Here is a 21,988-nt window from a genome sequence, read left to right as displayed (position 1 = left end):
AAAGCATGAGTAAGTTAACTAGGCTTCATTTGATCTCTCTTTGGCAAATGCAAGTAGCTTGAGGGAATGATATCCAAAGTCCATAGATTGATCACATTTTAATTCCTGCTGAGAGAACTGTTTGCAACACTTTCAACAATTGCCACTAATTAAACAAACTGTCCCTTTCAGGCCAAAAATTCCTGTGCAGTCACCTCAAGGAAAATACAGTACATTTCGTATTCTTGTTTTAAAGGCTTTAATTCAGCACTGTCTTGGTAGGTAGGTGTGGAAATTTTTTTTACAACTGGTTTTAAGATTTTAAAATATAAATAAGGATTTTTTTTAAATATGAATGAGTCTTTGTTTAACTATTAGACAGATGGTAGTCTTCTGTTATCTTCCACTTTTCTTGTTGTAAACACTGCTTGAAGCACAGCTGGAAATTTGCACAGTATTAGTTCGTGTTGCACACATCAACATGTAGCATAAGACAGTTGAGCAAGTTCACTAGTGATGTGCAGGTGAGAAATTGCTTTGGTTTCTAAATTACAACATTTTGCTGATGACTATAAGAATGAGCACTTTTTCTTTCCCATTCCCCAGCTTTCAGATTTCTGCTTTGTATTACAAAATTTTGTTATGCAATCTTGCTACTTCCAGTGAAATGGAGTCAGTACCCTGCTGATGATAGTCTGCTTAAAAGCTGTGCTGTGACAACCAACTGACTAGTCTCGAAAGAATAGATCTAAGGATTTGTGCTAGCAAAACCAATCACTGAGACGTGGAGACGGATGCAAATGACTGAGACTCTAGTTTAAGAAAACATTTTTCAGTTCTTTGCTTTATATAAAAATGACTTGTTTTTGTTTATGCCTACTGTTTGCCATTATAATTGGACTCCTGTGATGGAGAGCTTTGCAAGACAGATGCATAAACTGGTGCCATGGCTGCTCTGTGGATTGATGAGCAGAGCTATTTATGGAAACGGTGTTCTGATTAGATAGATGTTACAGAAGTTATTTATAATAGGCTTCTGTGGATTTGGATGGTGGGACTATATATATTGGAATGTCTGATAGTGGTGTTACTATCATTGCTAACTTTAGAAATTATTCCTCAGTAAAAAGTGTGATAAATTAACTGATCTCAGTAATTTTTGTTTTTGTCACCCAAACTTTATGTTGTGGAACTAACTGTCATTGTGCATGTCCCTGTGTGGAGGCAAAATGTAAAAACATTGCTCACTGAGTATATTAAACATTTCAGAAAAGAACAAAATTAAAATATGACCATATATTAATTTACAGCACTCAAAATTAGGATGATTATTACGGAAGCATCCCTTTTAGGCTGGGAGGCTCCCTCAGACAACCGCTCCATGCAGGGCACTTAGACGTCCCGAGATCAGGATGGGATTGTGGGCAGCCTGGAAAGCTTAGAGGTTTTCTTTGATTTATTAAAGGTCACTGTGTCCTCCTCATATTGTGTAATATGAGGACAATATTTTATGTCAACAAGCAAGGAGGAACAATCGCTATTCTTCTGTGCACAGAAGCAGTCACCTTATGGAATTGGTGCACCAGCAATCAAATGACCCTGTTGGCTGTTTACCTTCCTGGGGATCAGAATATGCTGATGGACTCCCTCAGCAGACACTTTATCGACAACAACTGAGAGTTACGTGACTCTGTGGTAGACAGTATTTTTGTTATGTGGGGAACTCTCAAAAGGGGCCTGCTTGTCTCTCAGATGAACAGAAAGTGCAACATATACTGCTCCAGAGGGGCCCTAGAACTTCGCTCTCAGGTCTAGACTGCACTCCTGTTCGTGAAAGCGCACAGTGAGAGGTGGTCACTGCCTGCCTTATCACCATGGGTGCCTCACAATGCTTTGCTGTTGTGGCTTCCAAGCTGGGCCACTCACAACCAGCCTTCAGGTTACACCTTGAGTGTCTGTGTTCTAGACAGCCCTGGTTCAGCCGTTATGACCCCAGCTGCCTGTCTACAGCCCCATAGCCCCTCTCTTGTTTCCACCAGCCTTGGTTATTACTTGCAGGGGGACCCCCGCCCACTCCCAGTCATGAATTTCCCCAAAACCATGTGTTCTGCAATGTCCAGTCCTCTCCTGGACAGTTCTGAGAAATATGACTCATTTGCTCCTTTTAAGGAGACAAACACAGTTTACCACATTAAGTGGAGCTGACATTCACGTTAGCACAAACACAGCACTGTTGGTTTAGATTAATAGTAAAATGAGTTTATTAACAAAAGAAGATAGGATTTTAAATGAGTTCAAGTATAAGAGAGTTTAGAAAGGGTTACAAGCAAATAAGTGAACACACACGTCTAAAATTTAATCTAGCAAGTTTTGGTTCAAGGCTTCCAGCAAGATAGTGACTAAGGGTATGTCTTCACTAGCAACATTAAAGCGCTGCAGTGCAGTGGCAATGCTTTAATGTGGCTGTGTAGTCGCGGCACCAGCGCTGGGAGAGAGCTCTCCCAGTGCTGTTAAAAAACCACCCCCACGAGGGGTGCACTGTCTATCCTGCCACTTTACAGCACTGAAACTTGCAGCACTCAGGGGTGCGTTTTTTCACACCCCTAAGCGAGAAAGTTGCAGCGTTGTAAAGTGGCAGGATAGACAAGGCCTAACTCTCTCCTTGGTCTTGATTTTTCCAGAGGCCTATATGGTTCTTGAGCCTTTGTCTTCTTAGATGAAAGAAAACTTGCTTGTCTCTGCAAGGTTCTCTGACTCTTTTTTTTATAATCCATTAACTGTTTGAAGTGTTAGCATACCTGTCAAAGTAAAGTTTATTCAAACAGTGAGGAAGGTGACATGGAATTTGGTGAAAGAGGCTCCATGCTCCTTCCCCCCTCCCCGCCATTTGTGTTTGCTGAAATGCAAATTCTTCTGTTCCTTGCCATTTCCACCCTTTCTGTCATGATGATCCTGTTTACTATTTATATGTCAAATGAGGTAAACACATATTTATTTGTTTAGGATAGACATGTTTAACAGCTTGTTCCTGGACAGGGCTGTCTGTTTTGAGCACGTACTAATATCATACAGGGGGACTTTGACTTTACATATAATGTTGCTACATACATTTCACCATGATATTATTGTCCATCAAGTTATTAGTTTTCGAGTGATACTTCACAAGGCGTATTTTATACAAAGATTACTACAGTAGTGTTTAGGGAGTGAACACAACGGTGCTTTGGGTCACAGTGATGCTCTCCTTTTTCCATAGTCATATCATCTGAACTATGCCTTCCTGCCCTACCCACTCCTACCTGGGGTCTTACAGAAAATTCATCAAGGCCAGGCACGAGACATCCTCATCGCCCCCAACAGGCCCAGACAGTATTTGTCCCCAAGTCTTCTGCATATGTCATCTTGGTTGCCAATCAACACTCAGTCCTTTTCCAATTTCCTGACCCAGGGGAAAGGTAGAATCAAGCATCCCAAGCACTCCATCAGAGGGCTTGGGTTTTGGATGGGTGTCAAATCTACAACATCCTTGTTTTGAAGCTCTCTGAAATCTGCAAAGCTTTCTTACTAATTGCAGAAAAGATTCCACTAGAAAATTCTAGGCAGCCAAGTGGAAGTTTCTCTCTGTCTGGACACAACAGAAACTTACATCCCTAGAGGCTGTGGCTGTTGCCTTATTCTGGACTATCTTCTTTCCCTCGAAACAACAGTGAGTCTTCCCATCAACTATTTATGGATCCATCTGGCACCAATCCGTGCATACCACCCACCGGCATGTGGTAACTTAATTCTCGCTCACTGATTACCAGATTCTGTAAGAATCAACTCAGAACCTTTCCACCAGTAAGGAAGTCTACTCCTCAATGGGATTTAAACTTTGTTCTTCTGATGCTCACTATGTCTTCACTACCCGCCGTATTCGCGTAGCTGAAGTTGCGTATCTTAGATCGATCTCCCCCCAGTGTAGACCAGCCCTAAGTCTCCCATCAAACCACTAACTTACATGTTCCATGTGTCTCTCCTATCTGTGCAGGTTGTATTCCTGATCACCATGATTTCAGCCAGGAGAGTTGGTGAGCTTGGAGCATTGATGGTGGACCCTCCTATGCTATTTTATATAGAAACAAAGTTTTCGTGTTTACATCCAAAGTTCACCCCAGAGTAGCTTTAGAGTTTCACCTGAGCCAGTCAATTCACTTACCTGTGTTCCCCCTCCAGCCGCAAAAGCACTTGCATCTGAAAAAGAGAGGAGACTTCATTCCATCTATGCAACGAGCCCTGTCCATTTACCTGCAAAGAACAAAGGCAATCAGAAAATCTCCCAATTATTTGCCATAGCTGAAAGTGTTTGAGGTCAAGCTGTTTCCTCTCATAGGATCTCTATCTTACCCTTACTGTATCTTACTCTTCTATAAGTGGTCTAATTTTCCTTCTCCTCCTGGGGTGAGAGCTCATTCTACAAGTGGTGTCAATGGCATCGCTTCAAGAAATACCTTTTCTTGACATTTGCAGAGCATCTATGTGGAGTTCCATCCACACGTTTGTGAGACCTGCTTTAGTTCAAGCCAGTTATCCCCCATTCTGTATTTGGTCATTCGATTTTTCTTTCCTAAGCACCCAACATTTGTCTGTGCTGAATTTCATTTTGTCGTCTATCGCCCAGTTCTCCCAATTTATCAAGATCCCTCTGAATTTTTGGAGGATACAGCTAAGTATCGCAAACCCTCTCCTGCCCAAGCTTTGTGTCATCTGCACACTTGATAAGTATGTTCTCTATCCCTACATCCAGGTCATTAACTCTTTTTATGGTAAACAATTGAATTCGGATGTGTTATTTAGCATCTTTATTAAAGTAGCTCTTGGGCCACACACCATCGGGTAAAGGGCATTCATTCTTTTAGACTAGGAAGTACAGCAGTGGAGGAGTTGTTGGGAAGTAGAAATGAGGACTCGGCTGGGGGAGCCTCACTTCCTGAAAACAAATAGGAAGTTAACAGAAATTTACACACGTTTTATGAGTGATTTATAACAGAACAATAGATCTATGTGAAATTATTTGTGCAAGATATGTCATCTTTCCTGGAGTATTTGGCCTTTATATTTTGTAAAGAAAATTAAAGGTAATGGAAACCTGCAACCATGTGAGGGTATAACGCAAGTTACTAATAAATCGGAGTTTAATTGCGTTTAATGCCATAACTACTTGTAACTTGTCTGTTAGTCGACTTCATTATTTTGTTTAAAGAATCTGTGTAACTTGTCTTTAAAAAATGTCAATATTGGACTAATTCCAGCCTATTTGAGGGCAGCAGCCAGAGGTTTTTTAAACCTTCAGACTATCCTCAATTTTTATGTGCTGGGCATAAAAATAGCTTTGATGAAATGATGATATTCTAGATTTAATCAGAAAGCGGGGAGGAGGGGAGTTAGGCATCTAATGTCAAACTTTTAAATTTCAGAACATTTAAAACTTCAAAGCTTTTCTACCCAAATAGCTCTTTCCTCTGCAAAAGGTAACTGGGACACAGCATCCTGTTAGTCAGCATGGTATTTTTCACTCTTGTGTCAACAAATCAAAGTATAGTCCAGATGTTCCAGTGCAGTGGATGTTTTTGGCTTTTAGAGCTGTGTTTCATTGGTATTTTGTAATTCGATATCTGTAACACATTCATTAAAGGCTGAAAATATAATGTGCATGGTCTGGACAGAGACTATGATGCTATTTGTACCCCATTTGTCTTGGGTAAATGTAGTAGGCAGTACCTTTGAGAGAGAGAGAGAGAGAGGTATTTATATGCATCTTCATAGGAGTAAGCTTTAAGGTAACAACCTTTTTTGTTTCCGTTCTGCATTACATTCAGTTCAGTGAATTACTTTGATCAGCAGCCACAAATATACATTTTTAGGGACCATCTTTTTGTTCTATGTTTGTGCAGGACCTAGCACAACAGTCCTTGAATAGTGTCCCTAGGCACTACAGTAGTTAGTTAGTATCTGTTTCAGTGATGTTTGTTTAAAAGGGCTTAAATCTATTTTACTACTCCTAAACTAATCTCGGGGTCCGCTTTTGTAAATATGATAAAAGTTAGTGCAAGTGCAAAACAGATTGTCGTGTCGCTTCTTTCAGAATGCAGATATCTCCTTTGTAATGCATCTTATAAAAAAAAAATCTAATTGAGATCTATCGAAGCTATTTCCTAATACCATTAGAGTATTCATTGACCCTATAATCAAACAAGAGGGAAACAATGACTAAAGTCAGAATAGTTTCTTTTAGTATATAAATTAACAGAACTCTTAAAGTAATTTTAAAGGAAAAACGTGCTCACTTTGTACTTAAGTTTTTCCTCCGTAGTCTGTTAAAATGATTGCAAAAATTCCTGTCTTTAATGGGGGGGGGGGAAAACAATTGACCTGAATTGATTAGTGAAAATGAGCTGTTTTAATTCACAGTGTGTATTGAAAAGAGCAGAAATCTGGATACAAAATAATTATTTTGAACATTCAGCGGTGTTATTCAAAACCTTTCAGCGTCCCATCAATAAAACAGTAGGATTTGTGTGGGTAGTCCACTCATGCTAAATAAGCTCTCCTGTATTTAGTAGAACCATCAGCAATTAAATGGTAATGCTGGCCCGCCAGTGATCATAATAAGGCTTCAGAATTCTCACTCCAGTGAGATAAATAGTGAAGCTCACACCTAGTACAATTGTCTGGCCCATTTGGACAACAGTTTGATTTACATTATAAGGGCTACCATTGCAGTCAAAAGTGGTAGACATCTCCGGTCTGATTTTTCCTCCCCAGATGTTTTGAACACCTACACTTCTTATAGAAGGAAGTGCTCAGTACCTCTGAAAACCAGACCACTTTTAGAAGTCATATTCCATTCTGTGTAACCGCAAAATCTGGAGAAGACCTTACAATCCTTGAATTTGTGTTTTTGTTGTTGTTGTTTTTTGTTTTAATATCTCCATATTCTTATCTGGATATTAACCTTATTCCATTAGTTTGTTGCACTGTATAGCATACAGAACATTTATGTCTTTAAAAATATAGCTTTCAGATATCTCAGAAATATACAGTAACTTCTGTGGGAATTCATGACTAATACTAGTTGTAGTTCTGAGGAGGTAAAATCTAGTCTAAAATGTTACTTGATGTTTTTATCTCCATGTAAATTTCTCCAGCATTTATACTTTGGTTCACAACTTTTAATGCTAATTAAGACTTAAGCCTAAAACAATTTAATGTAAAGTGGCATCTGCTGGTTACCAATTGCAGAGCAATGTTTAGAGTTTTTGATTTATGAAATATATTGTGTAGAATTTTGAGAAGTGTTCAGGATTGGCCTAATTTTCCTTCCATGGAAGGAAAACTCGTAGTAACCTCAGAGGGAACAGAATTATGCCAACACAAGTGCTTCTGAAAATCTTATTTGCTACGAGAAAATCACTGCACCTTTTGATTTAAAAAAAAAAAATGCCTGAATGGACTTTAAAATTACAGAGTTTAAGGACTGGAATTTTATTAAGGCTAATGTGTTCTTTTTTCTTTCCAGGTGGAGTCATTCATTTTGGATCAGGATGATTTGGAAAATCCAATGTTGGAGACTGCTTCCAAATTGCTTTTGTCTAGTACTGCTGATGGTGCTGACTTGAGGACAGTAGACCCAGAAACCCAAGCTAGATTAGAAGCTTTACTTGAAGCTGCAGGTAAGTACTCATGTCTCTTAAGGGCTCAGTCCTGCCATCTTTATTCCTGAGACCATAATGGGTCTGCTTGCATAAGTACTAATCCTCATGTGTAAGTGTGGCAGTCTTGGGGCTAATGCAGTGTGAACGTTCAGTGGTGTGAAAATTATTTTGCAGGGGGGGTGGGCCTAATTAAAATACATACCTTTCCAAAAGCATTTCATAATGCAGGAAAAGAAATGTCCTGATATCATTCTCTGTTGACTCCAGCACTCCACCTTTATTTTATTTGTAATATCATATGAATATGATGCTAGTAAAGCTCAATTAATTTCCCCACCTCCCATTTCTTAATTATTCCCAACGTGCAAGGCCACACTTCAGACTGAGAATGAGTGAAAATACTCTGTCTGAACTATAGAGCTTGCATTTTACTTTTGTTTCTGTAGTTGTCCTGGTTAAGGCTCCTCCTTTCTAGGTCTTTAACCATATCTTCTATATGAGCTTTATTTTATTTTTTTAATGGAAAGGATGGCTACTTAGCTCTCACTGTGAAGGAAGTAGAAATCAGTGCCCACCATTTATCAGCCTCTTGTTTTCTGTAAGGTAGCTCTCCTGTAGTAGAGTAGCCTCCAGTTCAGTTTTTCCTTATTTTTATTTATATTTGAGTTCCTTACAAAAATTATATTGCAAGCTTTAATAAACAGAATAGTCATCCCCAAAAGCTTAACGTATCTACTTGTAAAGGTGGTGTTAAGCTTAACCTCTTAACGGTGGCGATTCATTGTGCCATCAGGATCCAGGCAGTGGGTCCCCTCTGGTGGAAAATCCCCCTAGAACAGTGAGGCACATATATTTGTCAGCAACTTCCTCTCCCCTGGGAAGATATAGAGCTGTTCAGTGCAGTTCAGAAAGTGAGTGGGGCTAGCCAGGCAGGGTGTGAAACTAGTGTCCCAGAGAGAAGTGCTGATGGAGCACAAATCCTGATCAGCCTCCACCACAGGGCTCTATGCAGTTCTGGACAGAACTTAAAGCTTCTCACTTCCTGAAACAAACATACTATTTTTAATAATTAGAACACAAATATTCATTTGGGGTGGTTTGGTCTCAGATCAGAGATGACATTTTTCTTGAAAGCTTTATAAAAACCTGTATAATTGTTTGTCTCCCAGAGGTGGTACAGATGAAAAATGCCTCTTTTTATAAAGAAATGTTTAGGACACTAAAAAGAAGTTTAAGTTTTAAAAACTTGGAATGTACAAATTGCTGAATGAGGTCTTGTTTTGAAATGCAGTTGGGGAAAAAAAAAATTTACCGCATAGTTTTCAGTAACCTAAAATCACTAACTGGTCGGTGTTTTAAGGGAGTTGTCACCTTTGTGCTTTCAGTGTGAACGCAGCTATGTTACAGGATCATTGTTCAAATTGCCTAAAGTCATTTTAAAAAACATAAATGTCCAGTGTACCGGAAATTTTCCCGATGCAATCAGTATTGGAATGGTTTCTGAAAACATATTGTATGGTCTGAATTTACATTTTCTTTGTTACTTTTGTTTTTCTTTTTCGGTGTACGTATCCACTTGTCCTAAATTGGAATGAAAGGAATAGGTAAATTATCCACCGCTGACGGTAAAGCATTTGCAGATCCTGAGGTGCTTCGTAGACTGACTTCCTCGGTCAGCTGTGCGTTGGATGAAGCTGCTGCTGCACTTACCCGAATGAGAGCGGAAAGCACAGCAAATGCAGGGCAGACGGACAAGTAAATAGATCTTTTGCATTTTTTCCCCTGCCACTTAAAACGCATTCTTTATTGCTGTCCCCTTTCTTTTGCTATACAACAATGACATAGTTGTTGAGATTGAACTGGCTTCAGATTGTCAATTCTGAGCGTATACTTAGGACTTTTTATTTAATCCATTTGGCATTAAATGCTTTCCAGGTGGGAAATGCAAAATGCTTTTGCATGGGGTACTGGGAATTTAGGGACATCAGTACTAAAAGGGTTAACGCATTCAAGAAAAATTCTTATTTCGCTATCTTAGACATAATTTCAAATGTCAAACAAAATCTAGTAGGCTCAGAGCCTACTTACGGTAGTGTGCTTTCCTCTTCAAATTTCTTCAGGAGATGACTCCTGAAACCAGTGGAAGAATTTAAATATTTTTTTTCTGTTGTCCACTTTATTTTTATTTGTTTTTTAAAAGAAAGCGGTTAATATAAATGGTGCTGAAGTAGTTTTAGGAAAATATCTAATTTGAGGGTTGAGGAACAAATAAGATGAAGTCCATGGAAGGGACTTGTTAAGTTAAGGCAGGAAGGGTGTGGTCCTATGGTTAGGGCAATGGAATGGGACTTGGGAAGTGACTTCAGATCTCAGCTCTGCCATACTTCTTGTGGAACCTTGGACAGGTCCCTTAATCTGTCTCTGTTCCAAGTCTTCTGCTTATATGTTACACCCCTGTCTCACACATAGTTGTCTTTATTTAGAATACAAGCTCTTCAGGATTGGGATTGTGTCTTTTTGGGTGTTTGTACATCCTCTAGCATGATGCAGCCATGGTGTTGGTTGGGGCCTCAAGGCACTACTGAAATACATATATAATGGCAAAAAACTCAGTAGTGCTTCCGTATGCCCCGTTAACAAACATTACCTTTACTCTGCCAACCCCACAGTTACTGAAATGTACAAGCTCTTCACCTCCTTTTAGGAGCCATTCATTGTCACCCACAAGATTCTAACTAATACTATTAAAGGACAGAAGGGGAGTTGTCACCTTCCCTCTAGCTTCTTTGAGCAACGTCTCAATACGCACATAGTCAGATTGGCCCTTGACACTATAAGATTCCAGAGCTTCCAGGTCCTCACATACACACACTCACACTAGGATATGTCTACACTGCAGTTAACCCATGGCTGGCCCATGTCAGTTCACTCAAGCTCATGGGATTTGGGCTAAGAGGCTGTTTTATTGTGGTGTAGGTTGGGGTCCTATTTCTGGGACCCAGGACCCTGTCCTCTTGCAGGCTACGCTGCAATTACAGTCCTTTAACCTACGCCCTGTGAGCCCGGGTTAGCTGACACAGCCAGCCATGAGTGTCTAATTGCAGTGTAGACATACCCTTAGCCAACTTCTTAAAAAGACTCTCACAGGTACAATTTAAGACCCATTTCACAGCCTTTTGCACCTCCCTTGTGCTTACTCACCAGATATCTCAAACCTACGCTTTCACTTAACCATCATTAAAGCATTAGTTCTCTCATATTCCATCTCACAGCTGACAAGATCCTTTGTAATAAAAGCTGTATGCCCTGCTGCTGACACAACCTACACAATTCTGCATTGAAACGATGCATACTGGATCCTAAAGGTACACATGCAGCTCTTCCTTTTGCTCTTACATGTTGAAAGGTGCAAACTACAGATTTCCTCATATAATCACAGCTCTGTAACACGCCTCAAAGTATTCCACTCTGTTCTCATATCACAAACACACCTTGACCGAGCAGGCATAACCGCTGCCCCCATCTGACACACTCACTGCATTGGAGTGTATGCACATAGTTCCTATTGGCTACTGCCATGTCCAGGGGAATGGAGGGAAAGTGGCACGGGCAACCTTTGTAATGTTTTGTCCTTTTAATAGTGTTAGTTGGAATCCTGTGGATGAGAATGGGTCCTAAAAGGAGGTGAAGCGCTTATACATTTCAGCAACTGTGGGATAGGTAAAGTAACATTGTGTGCGCTAATGGGACATATTGGGGCCAACAGGGCAGATTGGCAGAGGCCCTGGAGTTTTTTTGCCTTCCTCTGCAGTGTGGAGCATGGGGCACTGGTCACTTGCTGGAGGATTCTCTGCACCTTGAGGTCTTTAAACCACAATTTGAGGACTTCAGTAACTCAGACATAGGTTAGGGATTTGTTACAGGAGTGGGTGGGTGAGATTCTGTGGCGTGCGTTGTGCAGGAGGTCAGACTAGATGATCATAATGGTCCCTTCTGACCTTAAAGTCTATGAGTCTATGAGCACAGCTGAAAGAGGGCAGCGTTAAGATTGCCTGGGCAACCTTAACTGTGCATTTGCTGTTTTTTTCAGAAGCTTGAGTTTTGCTCAACTCAGCATTCTGGAATGTGATGTCATATCACCAGGCAACCTTAATTCTGCCTCAAAGTAGTCTTTTGCCATTGAATTTCCTGTTTTGGGGTGGTGGTTTTCGTTTTTGTTTTTTTTAAGGAAGAGATATGTTGTTGGTAGGAGTAAGTGGTCATTTAGGCGGTTATACATATGTCCTGGAGTTTGCATACCGACCCAGACCCTCACCACAATCAGCTGGGCCCATCAGCCTTGCGGCAGCACCCCCCCGCAGCCATGCCCTTGATCCAGTCATTGGGGTTCCCCTGTCCAGCCTGCCCCCAGCTTGTAGTGCGAGGGGTCTGGGTACAATAGTGAACGCATCTACCTGAAGTCTTCACTTCCTGATATACAGACATTTCTGTTGAATTATTTCTCCCCCTCTTTTAACCCGACTCACATGTTGTGCCTGGAATGAAGGACAACTGTGTTACAATGGGGTGGTGGTGGTCCTGGTCATGTTTCTGGGGTTTGGAAGGTAGTAAGGCCAGCAAGAGAAATCACCCAGGATTTCTGTTCCAAAATATTGACAGTTTTATGTTTGAGAGAAAAATCCTCTGACCCCTGTCCAATAGATACACCCCATCTCCAAGAAACAGTAAGGTATCAGAGCTAGTAATGTTTCTGTGCCATACCGCATTTTCCAGTCAGTCGTGTGTCCCCCAATTTCCCGATTTGAGGTTCTTTCAGTATTTACTTATCGCTTTCATATTGTTGTAGCAAACATTCAGATGCCCAACCAAATCAGAGAAAACTGTGTCAACTCCTGGACACACATCTCTGTGGTCCAGATCTGCTTTTATTGATTGTATGAGGTGTATGTCAGGAATAAAGCCTGGATAGTTTCTGCCTGAATGAATCATCACAGTGCTTGGTAGATGACAACCTCATCAGCAGAGACCCTAGTTTTCCGTGATAAACCCCTCCCCCCAAATTCTCTGATTAAAAAACCACAAAAATCTGCATTTTTCTGCAATTTAAATGAAACGCTGAACTTTAGTTTCCCTAGCCACACTATACAGTGGGACCCTGTTTATCCAATCCAACTGGTACCAGGGCCAGGTCAGATAAGCAAAAATTCACATAATCTCGAGAATGGGCAAAGAACTTCAGCCCCAGGAGGGTGAGGCTGAAACTCTCCAGATTATCTGAATTTTTGCTTATCCGATTTGGTCCCAATTAGATTGGATAAATGGGGTTTCACTGTACTTAAACATATGATTTTATTTTTTCACAAAATGTAAAAACTAAAGATTCTCTATAAAAATGCGTATTCCGTGTTTTTCCGTGGCAAACGAATTTCTAGGATCTCTGCTCACTGCAGAGTAGGCAAAACATGATGCCAATGCAGGCCATCTCTTTCCACCCAAATCAGCCTTTTAGTCAGCAATCCTCATATCATGGTTTACTGCTTCCTCTCCTGCAAATTTCTTCCTGCTTGATTATCACCCAACCTTACTTCCCTTTTCCCCCCTTCACTCCTCCCTTCCCCCAAAGTCCTATGTCAGGCTCCTTCTCACCTGATGTAACATGAACTTTGGTTAGACTGGCTGCTAGCTAGTCTGCCATGGCCACATAAACCTCCCATAAAATGAAAGCATTATAGCAGAGACAACTTGTAGCTAACAGTGCAAGTTATTAAATTTTTATTGCACAGAGGTATAAATGTTCAGATTAGAAACATCAGTTGGAGGGTTCACCTGGGGCAATGGTCAGACCTATGACCGTACACTGCTGCTATTTCATCACCTAGACTTTCCCTTGTTCCTATTTATATATAGGAAGTTTGATAAACTAAAATGCTACATGATGGGCTTGAAAATGTTTGTACTGTATTCTGTTTTGTACTGGATTCTAACTGCTCATGAGAGTTCTGATTTTTCAAAGGACATGTTGATACTGTATTTCAACCTTCATTTTCGTTATAATTTCCTGTGTTTTTTCCATCACGCTTTTCTTGTGTTTGTCTGTCTTGTATTGACTGCATCATGATGACCGGTCAGGTTTGTATCTGAAAAGAACATAGTACTTTTACTCTACTCACATAAGTATTTCTTTACTGCTTAAAGTGTAGTTACAATTTCATTTTCTGAAGATGTGATTTACCTTACTAGCCGCAGTTTGGCAGAAGCTTGTTCAGAAGGAGATGTAAATGCTGTGCGAAAGTTGCTGATTGAAGGGAGAAGTGTGAATGAGCACACAGAAGAAGGGGAAAGTCTCCTTTGTTTAGCCTGCTCGGCTGGATACTATGAGCTTGCACAGGTTAGTTTCCAATGCTGTCTTTTACACTGTATATCAAGTACTGTACTGGTGTATCACTATCTGGCCTTTGTGATGTTACAGAGCCCAAGTAACATTTCAGTTACTTATATTTTCAACAGATGAAAGCTGTGCTTCATTAGAAAAAATTTGCATCGCTAACAGGCACTTTGTATATACAGACGCCCCCCCCCCCCCCCCCCCGACTTACGCAATCGTTCTGTTCCGGAAAGCCTTGCGTAACTCAAATTTTGCATAAGTCGGAAATGTATATCCGTACATTACGCACAAATTTCCGCAACTCGAAAATCCTATTTCTGCCTTATGGAATTGTTTCCATAAGTGCGAATTTGCATAAGTCAGGTCTTGCGTAACCCGGGGAGCGTCTGTATAGCATTTGAAATAAGTTCTTACAAGACACAATGAGTTCCCAAAACGGGATTGTATATAGAATTTAATTTTAAGCTCTATGACAATTTGGGCATTTGTCATGTTACAATAACACTTATTGCCCGTTCTGCCAAAGGTTCTTCTGGCGATGCATGCTAACGTAGAAGACCGAGGTATTAAAGGAGACATAACACCTTTAATGGCTGCTGCTAATGGCGGGCACGTCAAAATTGTGAAGTTGCTGCTAGCTCATGGTGCAGATGTCAATGCACAGTCATCAACAGGTAATAAATGTGCCATGATGAAGAGTGAATGTCTGAGTTTTGTGTCACAGAAACTCTTAACTTTTTTGTGTCTTTGTTCATCTGATGTCCTGGTGAGTGGGTGGGTTGTTTTCCCCCTCCAGTGTGTTTGCCTGTTGCTTTCATATTTCTTTGAGAAACGAAAAATATTAATTGATTCCAGACATATGTTCAGTATTGCTAGTCTGAATCAAACAGGAAGTTGAAGTTTACATTTGCCTTTTTCACTTTTGCAGTGGTGATAAAGTTCATTCCTGCCCAAATAGACTATAGATCACAATGTGTACAGTTAAAAAAATACAAAAAATCCTGAGTGAAACAACACGTACCATGATTTTCAAGTGCCATGTGTCAGTTTCAGAGCAAGTTGCACCTGTTTTTTCCCCTCCATGGTCCACCAAGGACATCCACTTTAGGCTTATGGCTCCTAGCCATCACCTCACTTGGGCAGAAAGTTGCATCTCACTCTCTTCCCCCCCGGAGGTTTCAAGACTGCATAGCTCCTTGCCTCATTGAGATATCCCCAGCAAGCCAGATTGCCTAAAAAGGTCAGCACTTGTGCTTTGCTTTCTCTGTTGCTCTCTCTCTCTCTGGACTATGACCAGAGCATTGCCCGCAGTTATAAGTTATTATACAGCTCCTTCTAAGCAAACACATTCATTCTTAAGTTAAGAACATTACAGAGAAGACATTAAAACAATAAAAGGACCTACACAGAGACTAAAAAGCTTACCAGAGGTCACTCCCAATCCAAGGTAGGGCTGTGATAGGCTTTAGTTCTTCAAAACCCACAACTGGGTTTTCCCTATGATTATAAATGCTTTTGTCTTAGATCCAGAACAGAAACTGGGCAAATCAGTCATTTCTTTAAACAGCCCAGACCTCTGATCTTGGCCTCCTGTGACTGGCAACCAGGAGACAATGACCTTCTTGTCTGAGTAACTTCACAAGGCTGGGTATTTGCATACCTGGATTTAGGAATTTGCATTAACTTCTTCCTTAGGGGTTCCCCAGGAAATCCATTTACACTTATTGTTCCAAAAGTCCATACCTGTCTGGCACATTTTGAATTGAACTCCCAGGTCTCTCATCTGTCACTTTTCCCCCCCAAGGTTACATACAATCTCAGTCTACAATAATATATAAACTTAATACAATAAGGTCTTATGGCAGTTTTCTCAAAAATATCCTTGAATCTGTCACACCTTGAAAATCTCCAAAGGGTTGTAAGTGGCAGAAATTTTGATAGTTTTCATGGGTTTTGGACCCATCCCATGAGTTATGTGACTGCCTGGCCTTTAGAGCATTGCAGGAGCTATGGGTGTAATCCTGGCTCTGTTGAAGTTAATGATAGCTCTCCTTTTGACTTCAACAGAGCCAGGATTCACCCTATAATTCTAGACTGTGGACAGCTGCAGTTGTATGCCACTTGACAGACTATAGCTATATTATCATGAAGACAAATTAGATGATTGGTATTTGCTGTATTAAGCAGATAATGAAATTGAACCTCTATCTGGAGACATACCTTTGCTATACATTTAACTTACCAACTGTTTTTATTTTAATGTTTGGAAAGGCTTGGAAATCACTAGATATTTCTAATTGCATGAGCAAGCAATCTACATAAAAAAAGTATAGGCATCGTTTTTTGTGGCTATTGATCCATTTGACATTGTATAATCTTTTTCCTAAAGGTATGTAGATAATGTTAGGTGTTTGGAAACCTAAATCAGTGAATAGTTTCAAAAGTGAAATTTCCTTAGCAATGAAATAAATTGGAGCACAAATCTTCTATGAAGACAATGACAAAGACATTATACTATTCTGAGCATAATTTGGATAGTTTGTTATTGACTATTTATTTGCTTTGTTGCAAATGATTGCTTGAATTCTGGCAGAGATTAGCTGGACAAGGGGTGATTGAGAAGGTTTTTTTGCTATTTCTTTTGCCAGATTATTTTATTTCGTGTATAATCTGTTTCAATGCATAACTTCATAAATGGATAAATTTTTGTTTTTAATTCTGTATTTTAGAGAAACTACTTTTGGGTAACTGCAAGTGTCCTTGCCAGTCCTGCAGTAGAGTGTTAACTACTGAAGCCTTGGTTATTAATTGATTTACAAATATGTTGCTTAGTTGTCAGAAAGTAGAGTAGTATTATCACTCCCGTTGAAGAAAAAAAAAAAAGAAAAGAGGGTGGAGGGAGGATGTTCATGTTGATATATTATCTGTGATTCATAAAAGAATGAGAACAAGTATATGTAATGAAAATATGCTGATTCCAGCTCTGGATACTAAAAATTAACTCTTCGGGAATAAGTCTTGAAATCGTCTTACCTAAGGCAGTTCACTCCACTCCTTAATTGATCTAACATCTGCTTTCCTTTGTGCAGAGTAGTATCACTACACTGAAACTGAAAATAACACATTCCTCACACCTCCCATTAAATTATCAGTGTGGAGATGGGTCATGCCAGAAGTTGCAGATTCACGTGGAGAAAAATGGGAGTGATTTTATTCCCTCCCTCCCCCCCTCCCCCAATCAGGTCATTAGACACCATTTATAGTTCAGGGTTTTAGTGTCTCAGCATTGTTATACATATGAAAAGTTGTTTTTAATTGTACTGTTTCTTGAGCCATAACCTGAAAATGTTATAACCATTTTTTTAAATATCAGTGTTAAATTAAGTATTGAAATGGGGTCTGAGGGTAAGTGGGATGTAGAAACAATTCCTGTTGCCAAAACAAAATATCTGAATAACTTTTGGTTTTGTTTCTTCTCTTCTGGTACTAGGCAACACAGCACTTACATACGCTTGTGCTGGGGGCTATGTAGATGTTGTGAAGGTGCTGTTGGAATCAGGCGCTAGCATTGAGGACCACAATGAAAATGGTCACACTCCACTTATGGAAGCAGGAAGTGCTGGACATGTGGAAGTAGCCAGAGTGCTGTTAGAAAACGGAGCAGGAATCAATACACATTCCAATGAATTTAAGGAGAGTGCACTTACATTGGCTTGTTACAAAGGTGCAGTATCCGTATTAAAGCCTTTACTTTTTTTTGTAGAAGTTTTCCTAAAAAAACTTTACTTTCCTTAACAAGCTTTAGTATTCAACCTAAAATTATTAATTAAATGGTTAGATAGGTATAGATTTTGCAATTCATTAAGGACCAGCGTCTGATCCTTTAACCATAATTTAGTACCTTCCATTAAAATCAGTGGGCCCACTTATGGAGTGAGATGCTATTCAATGTAAGTGTATCGGAATCTGGTCCTAATTTTATATCTCTTATTTACATGAGGTTTTAAATCTTATTAGGTCAGTAAAATAACGAGTAAAAGTGCAAACTTCCATGAAGAAATGCTGTTAACTGAAAATCAGGGGAATGATTTATTTACTTTTTTTTTTTTTTGTAGTGAGCAGTATCTAGCTTCTGAAAATAAGCTGCTTGTTGAACAAAATATGAAAAACATTTCTACAAGTGCTTGAGGATTAAGCCCTTATTTGGAGAAAACGATATGGGGGATCCAAAATATTTTGTAACAGTTTATTATAATTACTCTGGACAAAGTCCACTATTATAATTCAGTGAAACATGTAGAAAAGACCCTTAATAATACCTTTATATATAGTGCTTTTAATCTATAGATCTCAAAGTGCTGTCCAAAGGTCAGTATTATTATCCCTATTTTATAGATTGGGAAGTGACTTGTCCAGGCCAGTGGCACAGCCAGGAAGAGAACTCAGGTCTTCCGAGTCCCGTTCCAGTGCCTTATCCACTGGAGAACACTGCCTCCCTTTTAGGCAACTGTCTATATTAGATCACCCAAACCTATAGAATGCAAGTCTTGTTTACGTCTGTTCGAAGGCCACAGCTGTTAAATAAACTAATTTGTCCCTCAAATGGTCACTTAAGGCAGGTTTCACTGAAATAGTTATGATGGATCTGTGCTCTCTGTTTAGAGTCCGGTCCGTAGTCTTCGTACTTACGTGGTTACATCAGCATAGTAGCTGAGCACTGAGTTATTTGGCTGATGTTAATTTTGTTCTAATATTCTTGATTAAATTTTTCTGATTGTTCCTGTTGCATTTTTCTATTACCCTAGATAATGGGATGTAGTTTTGATGGTGTTTAGAAAAGAGTAAGTAGTAATGGAATCTTCTGAAAATGAATTATAACAGAGCAATATGATGGGATTTTTGAATCCTGATCTATGAGTTTTGGAAGCAGAGTAAAAAGCAAACAGCGCAAGTTGGTACTTACACAGCTCCTCACTCTTTTTTGCATAGGAAAGAACTTGGAGTTCAAGGTGACTGTGTTCAAAGTGCTCCTTCAGTCTTGTATTCCTTTCTGTCTTGGAGGTTCTGAACTCTTTTTGGCTTTCTAATTTGCTTCCAGATCTCGTGCCTGAGGCTTGAAAACCTGTGTGTGACTCTGTTGTTACCACTATTTTTTATTGCTGTCTTGGCTTGCAGGATTCCCTCCCCCTCCCCCCAATTAACTACTAAAAAGTTGAAAATGGATTGTGTCACAGGTACAGGCCCTGCTGTCCCTTTGGACTCCTCTTCAGGTGTTAGCCCCTTGTTTCACCTCTCCTGGGGTGAAATCCCTCAATGCTCCCACTCTTATAAAAGGTCCCGGACTACTGCTTATTGTATAGCAATTGTGATTTCTTAGCAAGTCAGACTGGGCTCAGCCCCTGCAAGTCTTCCCTTTGGGGTCACTGGTACATATATTGACAAGACAGCTTTCTTAAAACAAAATATTGTTTAATCTTTAACAGTAGGAACACAGAAACATGAGAGAGGATTTTTAAAACTGTTTATACACATCTGTCACCCATGGATTACCATCCCCTGGAAATTTAGGAAGGCCCAACCATTTCAAACCCCCTCCGGAGGGCCTGTGTGTGTGTGTGTGTATCAGCCTGTTCCTTCCCTGCAGGGCCAAACAATTGTGTCCCTCCTTCTGGAGTATGAGTTAATTGGTAATGTCCCTCTGAACTTTAGGCCCCCAGCTGTGTACTTTGGCTGGAGCTGGAAAGTAGCCATCTGCTCAGATAATCTCAGGTATTTTCTCTTAATTTGTTGACCTATTTACCAGGAGGTTATTCATCTAGAGACGTTGTGCTGCCTTTCTGCTGGTTTCCTAAGACTCTGCTATTAAACTAAATCCACCTATGCATACAATGAATTAATCCTATACAGTCATACAATAAATATTTTCCATAAACTGGTCCCATACAGTATTCATAAATAAATGGACAGCAGCCTTTCACAGAATGCTTATACCCTGTTTCCCCGAAAATAAGACATCCTCCGAAAATAAGGCCTACTTACAGTTTTGCCTCTCGTTGTAATATAAGGCATCCCCCCGATAATAAGACCTCCCCGATAATAAGGCATCCACCGATAATAAGGCATTTTTCATTTCTGAAAAATAAGACATCCCCTGAAAATAAGACCTAGCGCATCTTTGGGAGCAAAAATTAATATAAGACACTGTCTTATTTTCGGGGAAACAGGGTAGTTAAAGTTAGGGTTAAACCAGTTAGTTTAATATTCTTTCTGGACAGTATCTGAAGTCCCTATAAAGCGATATGAAATTTGTGCTATTAATTTAACATTCTTGTAGCATATCACATGGAATACTGCACTTGTACACGATTTTAGTGATTAGATCAGGGGTAGGCAACCTATGGCATGCGTGCCGAAGGCGGCACACGAGCTGATTTTCAGTGGCACTCACACTGCCCAGGTCCTGGCCACCGGTCCGGGGGGCTCTGCATTTTAATTTAATTTTAAATGAAGCTTCTTAAACATTTTAAAACCCTTATTTACTTTACATACAACAATAGTTTAGTTATATATTATAGACTTATAGAAAGAGACCTTCTAAAACGTTAAAATGTATTACCGGCACGCAAAACCTTAAATTAGAGTGAATAAATGAAGACTCGGCACACCACTTCTGAAAGGTTGCCGACCCCTGGATTAGATAATGTGGGCTGTGATGTTTACAGTGTAAGTCTGATTTTTAGCCAGGGTAAAAATTAATGGGAGGTGGAAGTGGTGATTTCCAAAGTAATTTTCTTTGTTTATGATATTGTAACCAAGTCCTGCGTTGTTTAACTGCATATGTTAAAACCTTTCTGCTGTGTTTCAGTCTATGAACACACACACAAAACAGAGGAATGTGACTTGTTGAACAGGTTTTGAGGTTTTTATTAATTATGTATTTTCAATTTAGGCCATTTAGAAATGGTGAGGTTTCTTCTGGAGGCAGGTGCAGACCAGGAGCATAAAACAGATGAAATGCACACTGCTTTAATGGAGGCTTGTATGGTAAGAAACAAATACATTGCTATAGCATGGAAGCATATTTAGCATTTCTCCAGTTGCTGGAGAAGAGCCACAAAACGACGATCCTCTTGTCTGTTTGGTACACAATCTAATTTAAATTATATACGTCCATTCATTGTGCCTCATTATTTTTATCCTCCCATACTCAACAGAGGGTAAAGAAAACATGGTTTACGACAATACTTTTCTAAAGCAGAATGATCTAAATCAGCACTCATTTTATGCTTCACAATAGTCATATGTTGTACTGGGTGACACTCTTGTCTGCTGTGGTAGCACCTGTTTGGCCATGTTCCAATAAAATTTTTTAGAATTTGGTTATTTCTGAGGCCTGCACAAAGTCGTCTTGAAATAAATGAGTAGTATTTTACTACACTTGATTCACAGGCTCATATCTTAATTACAGTCACTCTGACTTGAAAGAAGAGCTTTGAACTTAAAGGTAACCTTCAAATCTTCTCGGAAACCCTAAACTGTAATAATATCAACTGAATGCTGTCAGTGGTCATGTTCAAATGTGCATTTAACAGATAAGTTTAAAATGTACATGTTCTTACATTTTAAACTTACATGCTGAATGTTTGTCTTTGCCTGGTTACTGAAGGTATTCAGCACATGCTACTACAGTTCAGAGAAGCTTGTTTAAAAAAAAAAAAAAAAAAAAAAAAAAAAAAACTTGCCATGTGTAGACTTTCCATTTGCCATGTGTTCCTCTTCCAGCTTCTTTTACAAAAAGTGTTGCTCTAGATCACATGACTCCATAGCCATTTAAAAATAATCTGTCATGACAGTGACGATAGGTGAAATCTCATAGGCGGCTACAGCCCTTCAAAGTTAGTTTGATTAAAGAAATACATGAGATGTGGGT

At 39.6% G+C, this 21,988-nt stretch overlaps 1 protein-coding gene across 6 annotated transcripts in view; it reads left to right on the top strand.

The window, feature by feature from the left end:
• Nucleotides 1-21,988, top strand: part of ANKRD17 (ankyrin repeat domain 17) — a 144,848-nt gene that overhangs the window by 59,967 nt on the left and 62,893 nt on the right. For all 6 annotated transcript variants that reach the window (XM_054030163.1, XM_054030162.1, XM_054030160.1 and 3 more), the window contains 6 exons: nt 7,538-7,691; nt 9,272-9,428; nt 13,914-14,061; nt 14,585-14,732; nt 17,549-17,782; nt 21,008-21,102. In XM_054030163.1, coding sequence (XP_053886138.1) covers nt 7,538-7,691; nt 9,272-9,428; nt 13,914-14,061; nt 14,585-14,732; nt 17,549-17,782; nt 21,008-21,102 — 936 coding nt within the window. The remainder of the gene's footprint in view (nt 1-7,537; nt 7,692-9,271; nt 9,429-13,913; nt 14,062-14,584; nt 14,733-17,548; nt 17,783-21,007; nt 21,103-21,988) is intronic.

The sequence above is a fragment of the Malaclemys terrapin genome, chromosome 5 (genome assembly GCF_027887155.1).
Source record: "Malaclemys terrapin pileata isolate rMalTer1 chromosome 5, rMalTer1.hap1, whole genome shotgun sequence".
Lineage (NCBI taxonomy): Eukaryota > Metazoa > Chordata > Testudines > Emydidae > Malaclemys > Malaclemys terrapin.
The sequence above is the reverse complement of the archived record's forward strand: the minus strand, read 5'-3'. Positions and strand labels throughout refer to the sequence as shown.